The sequence below is a fragment of the Kogia breviceps genome, chromosome 9 (genome assembly GCF_026419965.1).
Source record: "Kogia breviceps isolate mKogBre1 chromosome 9, mKogBre1 haplotype 1, whole genome shotgun sequence".
In the NCBI taxonomy this organism is placed as follows: Eukaryota; Metazoa; Chordata; class Mammalia; order Artiodactyla; family Physeteridae; genus Kogia; species Kogia breviceps.
In genome coordinates this window covers 86,538,750-86,550,794 of record NC_081318.1, presented here as the reverse complement: position 1 = coordinate 86,550,794, position 12,045 = coordinate 86,538,750, and the positions used below count along the sequence as shown (strand labels likewise).

The 12,045-nt window shown below is 35.0% G+C and overlaps 1 protein-coding gene across 11 annotated transcripts in view; it reads right to left on the bottom strand.

The window, feature by feature from the left end:
- MAGI2 (membrane associated guanylate kinase, WW and PDZ domain containing 2) overlaps window positions 1–12,045 on the bottom strand; it is a 1,353,221-nt gene that overhangs the window by 457,119 nt on the left and 884,057 nt on the right. For all 11 annotated transcript variants that reach the window (XM_067042757.1, XM_067042759.1, XM_067042752.1 and 8 more), the window contains one exon: window positions 8,561–8,640. In XM_067042757.1, coding sequence (XP_066898858.1) covers window positions 8,561–8,640 — 80 coding nt within the window. The remainder of the gene's footprint in view (window positions 1–8,560; window positions 8,641–12,045) is intronic.

Below are 12,045 nucleotides of genomic sequence, written 5' to 3'. Positions count from 1 at the left end.
TTTTTTTCAGATTTGTCATTTTTCCCCCTCTCTGTATAACTTGAAGCTATACATACAAGCATGCATACAAGTTCAGAATTGTTATCTCTTCCTGATTAAAACTTCTCTTTCTCTCCTTCTCTCTTTTTAGAAAAGAATAAACTGGGGAGCATCATTCTCCCTAATATTAAGGCTTACCACAGAGCTACAGGAATCAAGAGAGTGTGTTACTGGCACAGAGATAGACACATAGACCAATGGAACCCATTGATTTATGACAAAGTTGCATTCACAATCCAATGGAGAGAGGATAGCCTGTTATACAAATGGTGCTAGAATAACTGGATATCCACGGGGAAAAAACTGAACCTTAACCTAAACCTTACACCTTATAAAAAAATAAAGTAAACATAGACCACAGGCTTAAATGTAAAATGTAAAACTATAAAATTTAGGAAAAAAACATGAGAAAATCTTTGGCATCCAGGGCTAGATGAAGAGTCCTTAGACTTGTTATCAGAAACATGGTTCATAAAAGGAAAATTTGATAAATTAGACTTTATTGAAATTAAAAACATTTTCTCTGCAAAAAACCCTGTGAAGAGTATGGAAAGACCAATTACAGACTGGGAGATAATGTTTGTAAAGAACATATCTGATAGAGGGACTTCTATCTAGAATACATAAAGAACTCTTAAAACTGAATTTTAAAAAAAGAACAGTCTAATTAAAAATTGGTCAAAAGACATGACCAGACATACTCTGAGAAGGATACATAAATGACAATCACATGAAAATATGTTCAATATCATTAGCCATTAGGGAAATACAAATTAAAACCGCAATATATATCAATACACACCTACCAAAATGGCTAAAATAAAAAATAGTCGTAACACCAAATGCTAGCAAGTATGCAAAAAAACTGGATAGCTCCTTCACTGCTGATGGGGATGTACAATAAAAGAGTACAGGCACTCTGGAAAATAGTTTGGTAGTTTATTCTAAAACTAAAGATGCACTTTCTATAATAATCTAGCAATTGCACTCTTGGTCACTTATCCCAGAAGAATTAAACCTATGTTCACGCAAAAACCTGTATACAAATGTCTGTTGTAGTTTTATTTGTATTAGCTAAAAACTTGGAAACAATCCAGGTCTCCTTCAGTGGGTAAATGCTTAAACAAACATTGGTACATAAAAAGTAGCAAACCACTGAGACACACACTTGAATGGATTTCAACGTAATTATATTGAGTGGAAAAAGCAATCTCAAAAGTTTACACACTGTATGATTTTACTGTATAACACATTTGAAATAACAAAGTAATTGAGATGGAGTATAGATTAGTGGCTAAGGTTTGTGCAGTGGGAGGAGACATATGGCTACAAAGTGGTAGACAAGGGAGCCTCGTGGTAATGAATCTTTATTGTGGTTATAGTTATGTGGAGCTACACATGTGATATAATTGTATAGAACTACACACACACAAATACAAACAGAAACGAACAGTTGTATAACTGGTGAAGTCTGAATAGGTTCTGTTCATTGTACCAACGTCAATTTCCTGATTTTGATATTGTATTATATATATATATAATATGTTAATGTGGGGGAGGCTTCATGAAGGGTGTTTGGGACCTCCTCCCTGTAATCCTTTTGTTATTTCCTGTGGATTTATAATGCTTTTAAAAAAAGTAGCAAAATAATTGTGCTATTGTGTAGAAAAGATTCAATGATGTCAATATTTTTAAACTTGTGTGCATTAAGGAGTAAGGATAAGACACAACTTATTCCTAAGCATAAATGTAAGTTGAGAAATCAAGAACTAAAGGAGGACAAAATTTCATAATCCTCTGTAGGTACTACTTTATAGCTAAAGTAAATATTAATACGTGGAAGGGAAACAGATAAACAATTAGTGAAGGAAAGATATTCCAAATATTTAACAACTTTAACTGTTTGGAAACCAACCCATCAGAATAGAATGGGACCAATTAGAACAAATGACAGCCAGTAACAACCCAGAATCTGGTACCTGTGCACAACAGTGCAATATCCATCCTATATAATTTATTTTGGATTAATATTATTTCCTCCCCCAAAGATTTATATTCTTAAAATATTGTTTTTTCTTAGTACTCTTGAGCTGAAATCATGGAAAGGGTACTATATTATTGGATAAAGCATATCTCAAAGTGCTGCTATAGAAAATCATGACTACAGTAAATCCCCTACATACGAACCTTCAACTTGAGAACTTTCAAAGATGCGAACTTGCGTTTGCATGTCCAATCACATAAGTTAGTTCACATGTCTGGTGCACATTGTCATGTGTTTGCATCCTCTACAAGTGGTTGTGCTTTTGTGTACTTTATAGTACTATATAGAGTACAGTAGTACAGTATCTTTATTTCAAGCTCAGGATATCTGGAAGCAAGCATAAAAGCAGCGGTGATGTAGCTGGTACTGCTAAGAAGTGCCAAGCAATGATGAGGGAAACAAAACTGAAAATAGCTGAGAGAGTGGAGCGAGGTGAAAAGATAGTAGATGTTGCTCATTCTTATAACACTGAACTCCTTGCTATGCAACATAAGGAGCTTACTAATGAAGACCTGATGGAACTGGAGGCCCAAGGAAAGGACGAAGAAAGACAAGAGGAAGAAGAAGTAACTGAAGAACCAAAGAGATTCATGACACAGGAAATCGCAAGGGGTTTTTCTTTATTTGAGGAGGCACTGTTAGTTTTTGAGGCACAGGACCCGAACGTAGAACAGTACATGAAGGTTGTAGCAGCCGTTCAGAATGCAGTCCAGTGCTACTGCGTCTTCTATGATGAGAAAAAAAGAGCTACTACCCAGACATTACTGGATCATTTTTTCAAGAGGGTAGATAGAATTGAATCCAGCAAGGAACCAGAACCTGTGCCATACACATCAGGCGTGAGTGAAATTGCAGCTTGCCCTCCATCTCCTATTGCTGACAATCGTCAGTTCTACCATCTCCCACCTCCTCTCCCTCCTCCAGTTGGTAACTCTTCTTGCCTGTTCGCTTGATGCCAGCCCCTGTATGCCAGCTGTTGTGCTGTACTACTGTACTTTTCAAGGTACTGTACTATAAGATTAAAAATGTTTTCTTTATGTTTTGTGTTTGTTTTTTAATGTATTATTTGTGTGAAAAGTATTATAAACCTATCACAGTATAGTACTGTATAGCCGATTGTGTTAGTTGGGTACCTAGGCTAACTTTGTTGGATTTACAAACAAATTGGTCTTATGAATGCACTCTCAGAACGGAACTTGTTCATATGTAGAGGACTTACTGTAACACAAATAAATACCAGTTAGTGAAATAATAACTGACTGCTTCTGTTAAGATATTTTAAATTTCCTCATTTTTTTACAAAAACACTCAAAATATCAGTATAGAAACAAAATACACAAATTAGTTTGTTCATAATATTTAAACATTAGGAATTCAATATTTGCATATAAATGAATCTTTTCAACTTTAAAGTTTTAGTACTTGAATAGTTAATATTTTTAGAGTCTGTTTTTTATTAATTCTTCCTAGTGAAAAAATTTCAAGATACTTTACAAATATAATCTTAGCAGGCTTATCAGATTAGAAAAACAAATATTCAAGGGATATATTAATTTGATCATATTGAATCTTGAGAAATTAGGAGCTCTGATTATCAATACAAATTTAATGAGAAAGTAGGCCAAAGTTCCTTTTTAAGGGAAATAAATTATGTAGTCTAGAAAAAGAATTTGAACTATGAAAATAAAAATAAAAGTATGCATGTCCAAATCTTTCTGTCATTTCTATAAAACTCACTTAAGAAATGACCTGAAAAAGAAAAGAAATGACCTGAAATTAATTAGCATTTTCTATTATTTTAGAAAGGTAACCTCCTTATCTTGGAAAAAAAATCCATTTAAGAAATATTATGAAACAAAGCTTATGCCATCTTTGTTCATGAGCATTTCGGACATAGTTTTTTTTTTTTTTTTTTGATATACATTAAGTAATAGTTTAAAGCTTTAGTTAATGTAAGTTGAAATGCAGTTTTCATGTAGGTAAAAAAGGTTAAGATTACGTGATTTTTTTTTCCTATGGTAACATGAAACAACTAACAATTCACAGATACAGAATACAGAAATGAAGTCACCCAACTCATACAGCTCAAACTATAACTTTGTGAAATTTAGAACTAGTTTAACAGAATGGAGGGGGGGAAACCTCCAATCTATTAATATTAGGCTGGAATTAGCTAGCTGGATGAGTTTTGCCTACATGGGTTTGTTCTTTTCAACCTCTTCAGGACACCCTAGAGAAATTAAAGGCTCTTAAGGTAGGCCAACCATTCTGAATTTCTTCCCCATTGTCTTCTATGAGACTAATTTGTTGGCTCAGAGCATACTCGAATGAAAATAAAGAAGCAGTTATTTAGAGCCTATGGTGCAACAAACTCTGTCCTTTTTGTTTGTGAAACTAAATGTGCATGAAATAGACATTATTTCCATTTACAGGTAAGAAAACCTAGGCTCCCAGAGATTAAGTACCTGCCTAAAAGCCCACAGATCCCTGACTACAAATCCTACATAATTTCCTCTCCTGAATACGATACTGTAGTCATACTGATTTTAGTCACTTTTCAACTTTATAAAGAACCCTACCGGGATTGAATCACTTTTGATATTGACCCTAATTCAGTGATTCATGTGGAATGTGTCACCACTGGCATGTTTATGATTGGAAATATCTCAGACAAACATCACAGTGCTGATTCTCAGGACTGGGGACAATATGATGGTGCTTTATATACAGTTCAACCAATCTTGCATCCACATTATTTAATAATTAACTGTTATTTCTGTTGCATTTTGTAAAAGACTATATTGACTTGCTAAACAGCACTCCCCCAAATCCTAATATTAGAGTCTTGTAGTAGGTGGAGATGTTTCTCTGCCATGTAGACTGGTGCTAAGATTCCAAAAATGCACAGAGCTGTGACAAATGCACAGAACACAATGACTTTAGTATTTTCAACCATATTTTGAGAGAAGGAAGCATGTTTTTATGTTTAGTAGCTGTGTTATCCTTCAAACAAAAAAGCAAAATGATTGCTTTAGTGTCAACAGAATAAGTAGCTGTTTAATAAGTATTTGTACTGAGCCATCCATGGTGGCTTTTCCCTCCTTGATACCAATGAGAAAACATTTGCTAGTTTTTTCTCTCACCCAAGAATAATTTAAATCAGTTGTTACCTCCTTCCATCTCTCTTTTACTTGACTTCATCTTATTATAGGTGACTAAGTAATTACCTTCAGGCATCTATGTAAACAGAACTGAAGAAGCATACATTTACAGATCCATATCTACATACACACACATATGTGCATTCATAATAGTATGCACACACACATAACATGGAATTCAATCTTGAGAGATTAAGTATTATTATAATGATAATAAAGAATTTATAGCATGCAACCCAGTAAAGTCTAAAATGTACAATTTAAAAATTACTGCACTAAAATTTCTGCTTCCAGGTAGGATGAAGTGAGCAGGTTAAGAGAACACATCGAAAATCTAGATCAAATATAACAAATAAACAATACGAAGGAATCAGAGAATTGCTGAAACAACAGATCTAAAATGGTCTAAGAATCTCAAGAGGAAAGAATCCTGGAGAGGTAAGGGAGGAATGTTGTAGATGATTTTTGTTGATTCTGGGCTGTGGAAAGAATCCAGACTTGGCCTGGGAAGAAGGCCATCACTGGGGTTGAGAGAAACCAGCAGACTGTTGCAGAGTCTTGAGGGACTGACAAAGCTCTAACACATGCCAATCATTCCATGATGACATCTGTCAAATTCAGAAGACGCAAGGTCTGGAGGCAAAAAACTAAGCTAAAAAACCCCCTGAAAAGCACCACAGATTTCTGGTAGTCTTGCATTACTGAGAAGAAAAATATTTTTAAAATATTGGTGTTCAAGACCTGCCCAGGGGAAGGCTCCACATGGATACACCAGGCCAGGGTTCATCCTCGGACCGAGTCCAGCCTGCCCCTATGTTTTGCATGGTCCAAGAGCTAAGAACAGTTTATATAATTTTAAATGATTGAGAAAAAAAATCAAAAGAAGAATAATATTTTAATTCATGAAACTCAAATTTATGTGTCTATGAGCAATGTTTTATTGAAATATATCTATACCCTTTATTTATATATTGACTTTGGTCACTTTTGTACAACAATGAGTAGTTGTGAAGAAACTGGGTGACCAAAGCTTAAAATATTTACTTCCTGACCCTTTAGAGAAAATATTTGCTGACCTACAATAGGCTATTAGTTGAAATCCTGGGTGGGCAAACACCCTAAGAACAAAAGGAAACCAGAGGTAGACTGGGTCTCACCAAAGCTCAACCCAACCGCATGTTGGCTCAGCTCTGATTGGATTAAGGTAATTAGCCTCCACTCTATCTCCATGGTGGAAGAAGGATAAATCTTTCCTAGTGAAAGATATTATCATCTTAAGCCTCTACAATTTTTATACACATTTTATACATATTTCAGCATTCAGAAAACTACTAACTTTTTTGATCTGAGCTGACCTGTGATAGATATAAAGAAGTCTGTCTTAACTAGTCGGCTCAACAGCAATCCATTAACATCCAACATTTTAAAGAAGCAGTTTTAATCTATGTTATTTAAAGAAAAATAAAACAGAAGTAACAGTATGACCAAAAAGTACTTTTCTTGGTAAGAAAACTTAAAATATGTGCCTGGAACAATAGCATTCTAACTAGATGTTAGTTTACATTGTAAAATACTCCAGTAACATATGAAACAAAATCTATGAATTACTTATTTTATAGAAAAAGAAAAACAGTAATTAACCAGTTATAAATCATTCTGAGCTATAAGACTCTATTCTAGGACTCATTTTTTAATATCACATGAATTCACAGGTACTGGTATCATATTTTAGGCATCTACCATGCTGAGAAGACAGATGAGTACAGATATGGGAAAAACTGACAACATTGAAATGTTACAGTTATGAAAAATGTTAAACCTACATCTCTCCTAGGATTTTAAAATTTGACTTTAATAGCCTTTTATAATGAAAAGCACAACTCAAATGTACAAGATAGCTGAGAAGTTCAATAGGTACAGAACTGCAAAATCATTGAATTCATTTTAATTAGTGTGTATATATATATATATATTTATATATATATATATTTATATCTGTGGCATCAGTAAATCATAACTCCCAGATATAGCAGATCAGGTCATTTTCATTTATAACCTATCATAATTTGCAACATATGTCTTATTAGTGCCAATGAAATGTAACCTAATTGTGCTCAAAGGTCTCAGGTCACAAAATAATTGTAAAAGATTCACACACATATTGCTATACTTTTATACAGAAGGCATACAGACATAGCTATGAATATAAAATTATATGTAGTGATAAAAATTAGACATTTATGCATTTAAATATGTACATATAACTGGTAAACTGATTTTTTATTTAGCTCAGTTGTATAACCAGCTTGTGAACAGTTACCTTATAACATAGGAATGAACAATATTATCTTGATATTGTCTGAGAAAGACAGAATTACCATTAAAATAAAAGGACTTTTACAATTATAGACTTTTTAAAAAGTTGACTTTCTAAAAACTTTTTTAAAAGTTTAAATACTCCTCATCACTTTCCTCACATTTAGAGCTCTTCAATGATAGATGCCTCTGAACAAGGCTCTAATAATTTGATCAGATAAAGTCTGTGAATGTGGTCAAATAATGAATCATCAGGAGTATACGCTATTTACCATTTTAGACGAATTATAAGTACTCTTTTAACATAAAACTCAATGTTAAAAAAAACTTACAAGTATCAGTAACAGACTTCATTTATATAATTTACTAATTTAAAAACAAGGTTTATTTTCATTTAATCCTCAAAATTATTTTTAAAAACTCTTCACGTAGATGAAAACAGTCAATTTTTAAGCAAATTAACGTCATTACATTGGGAACTGGAAAATACTAAAGATAACCCAGCACATTCATGCAATTAACTGTTGTATTTAAATGTCTGATTAAAGGAAAGAAGCCATACGTATAAATCTTTATATCACCGATTCCTTAATAACTAGAAAAATGCTATGCCTCAAAACACAAAAGTATTACTTATACTGCCACAATACTTTTCTCTATAGACCATATTTAATTCCAATGAAAAGATCAGAGTCCTCAGAGAGACATATTGCAAACAAAAACTCCCTAGTAGGTGGTGGGAAGTCAGGCCAGGAGTCAAACATAACCCATAGAGATGACAGAGCTGTGATGTCCAGCACAGTCCCCTCAGAGAGAAAAAGGAAAACCACATGACACTGCTGAAATGCCGAGTTAATTCTTTCTCCCATCTGGGCATTAAATATTACAGCTTTAAAATTGTCTCAATCAGATTATGGCTTCTTTAGACAAGACCCTCTTTTAATAAACACACATTCTCAAACTGCAATGCCGAAACACTATAAAAACTTAAATAACCTACCATTTTCTTTGCATTCTTCTGGAGGTTTAGCCTTTTTCGCAAGTCGTGGATCCAGCCATGATGTTGTCTTTGTGTTATGGCTGAAAAGAAAAGAGATCACTCTGAATAGACACATACGGAAAGGAATCAAGTTTATTCCTTAAGAAAAAAAAAAAAAAGAGGGGGTTAGACCAACAAAATTGCAATCGATACACTTAATTTGCTTACTGGTTCTCAGTAGCCCTGAAGGAGGTGTAAGAGTAATCGTGCAAGGCAGCTGTAAAATTGGCAATCTCAGCTCCCTGTCCTCAAAGCAGCTATTTTTATTAAAATCAACTAGAATGTTGCCAAGTTAACCTCATTGAAAATGCAGAACTCATCCAGAGCAAAAGGAATTTATTACAAATACAGGATTCTCCAGTTGGAAGAGCCCAGTTCGCAGGCTCTGATACTGTTTCCTGAGTTTTGCAAAAGAATTATTTTTATCTTAAACCTGCCCTTTCATAAATGGTTGTTTTGTTACTCTTTAACTACAGAGCTGGTAGAGGCAGTACAAAAGTGATGCAAATTATAGCATGTTCTTGGGATTCCTACAGTTTCTCAAAAAGTAATTAATAGCAATTTCATTAACTCGCATTTAGCTATCTTCCATCTAAATACTTTCAATCCAGCTAGGAAGACAGATAAAAATGTCTGTACATGGAATTCTGGGAATTAATAATTTCTAATGACAATTTCATTTAAAAAAATGTTTTCTGGGAAGTCTTTTGCCAGAAATTTTAAAAGCAAAGGAGAGAGGTTATTAGAGCACTGTCTTGAAAAGTGGTCCTGGAATTACCTGCATTGGAATCACCTGGTGGACTTATTAACAATGCATATTCTGGTAGTTCGGTAGTTCTCATGGAACTACCAAATCAGAATCTTTGAGGTGGAGCCGCAAAATCTCCATCTTTGGCTAGCACTCCAGGTGATTCTCATACACACTGTAATTTGTTACTTGAGAACTACTCCAAACCATACATTGGAGCTAAAATCTTTACTGTGAATAGCCGTCTCAAGTTATCTCATCTATCAATGGACAAAATTATCAAGGATGTGACATCTGTGAGGGCTTCAGAAATGAGCAGAGTCACAGGTGCAGAAAAGTGACATTTATATAGGGAAGAGTCAGAATGCCATGTGTAAGGAAAAAGTGGGAAAAAAGGTTGGAAATGTAAACTAAAGCCAGATAACAAAGATCTTTGAACACAGCTGTAAGGAAGTCAAAATTACAATATCAATTCACATGTATTTTCTCTTTCTTCAGTGAAATTTAACTATATTTTATCATATCAGAGCTACAAGTGTTAGTTAAATCATCTGATGAACCAATCTGCACTTAAAGCAAAGTTCAGAAAATTCGCCCAGGAAGCATATTTCATAGCAAGCTTCTAGAGTTTAAGTGCCTACTTAATGAACGGAATTTCAATGCAGAAAGGAGGAAGGATGGAGTTAAGGTGGGCTGTAGGCAAATGATTCCAGAGTGTTAAAGCTATCTTTAAATAGTGTTTTCTGGATGATAGTACATCTGCCTAAATGTAGAGCTATCTCTGATCTGAGAACTAAGACATTAATATCCTTGGGTCATGACGTTTCTGCTCTTAAAGAAGATTCCCTTTTATTTCTTACTTTCATGTGGGGTAAAGAGAAAATAACTCTCCAATCATTTTCTTCACACTTAGGAACTCCTCAATGGTTGATCCCTCTGAGCAGGGCTCTAATAATCTGATGAGATGAAGTCTATGAATTTGGTGAAATTATAAATGGTCATGAAAGCATGCTAGCTTTTATTTTCCTCCAATGTGACTTTTGTAGAGTGTGATAGTGCTTCATTATCTACTATAAGAAGGATGTAAAGTATTGCAGTATCTCATTCTGGTCCTCATTTACAGTCATGTCACTATCATCTAGTCTTTTTCTCTCATCGAAAGACTTGATGCCCATGGACAGAATGGGAGTTATCACTATCCTGTTATGAGGATAGCTGCACTGGGTTCAGGGCTTGCTGCTCCCATTTGAGAAATAAAGTCACTGTAAAGATGCTCTTTATAGACACGCCTCAGTTCAAAGTGTGTGTGTGTTGTGTGGTGTGTGTGTGTTGTGTGGTGTGTGTGTGTGTGTGTGTATGAGAGTATGTTGATGTCTATGTTTTTATATACTAGCAACAAATTTGGGAGGTGACTAAGGAAAATAAACTTCGCTTCTTTTTACCCACATCTGCTTCTTCCAAATTCTTCCCTCCTTTTTGGAAGAAAGTTATTTCTAAGTCTCTAAGACATATTCACAAAAGCACACACACCTATGGATAAGTATGAAGGGGCCATTACTAAGCCATCGCAGGGAGTCAAATTACCATTTCTATACCACACCACCATGGGTCTCAAATACTGGCTAATTTAGTAGAGAAGCATGAATTTCCTAGCTTTCCTGAGTTTCTATAAAACATTTCATTACAGGATGATTGTTTTTTAGGTTGAACTAGTATTAACGGTATGTCACTTTAATAGATTGTGGCCTCTCCGGCTGCGGAGCACAGGCTCCGGACGCGCAGGCTCAGCAGCCACGGCTCACGGGCCCAGCCGCTCCGCGCATGTGGGATCTTCCCGGACCGGGGCACGAACCCTTGTCCCCTGCATCGGCAGGCGGACCCTCAACCACTGCGCCACGAGGGAAGCCCACTTTAATAGATTTTGACAGCTTGAGTCTCTTATAGTTAACAGCATTTTTAGCTGATCCTCTGAAATGATCCTGAAGGAAAGTGGGTAGTAGTAACCTCCAGCAGTTGTCGCGAACATCACATGAAGATACCGCACAGTATTTTTCAACAGTAGTTCTAACAAGCCTTGTAATTTGCATGCTTCTTCAAGATGCCTTACAAAGGGAATATTTTTAATGCATTTAGGAGACAATGGACCAAGTGGCTTTTCCACTTCCCTTAAACTATATATTTTTAAACCTCAACAATTCCATTTGAAAATAGGATTCAACATTGGGCAGGAGACTGTGTAAAACGGGACAGTTGAAGGATTTTTCACAATCTGCATACTATCCTTCCTCAAGTTTGAGGATGTGATTTCCTTTCACTTTCATTGTTAGAGCAGATTCAGACGCAGAATACCAGTTTTCTGCTTTTCTCCAAATCGTGGGGAGCACAAATGACAGGAAGGTAAGATGCTAATGTTGTATAATCTTGTATTTCAATACTAGTTTCTTTAACAGGGACACATACACATATAGAGGCTACATTTGCAAAGAAACTTCTAGCTGAGGAATGGAACACACATTTTCAAGAAACTTTGAATCATAATAATATACTACTGTATGCATTTCTATGGATAACGTTAATGTGAGGATTATGAAAAGTGAGAGGTCAAGTGGAGTCAGTGGCTATTCAAGTTGCATATCTGTCCTATTTAAAAATCCGGATGAAAACCTTAAAACATGGTCTATCCAAAAGTCTTCTGCTT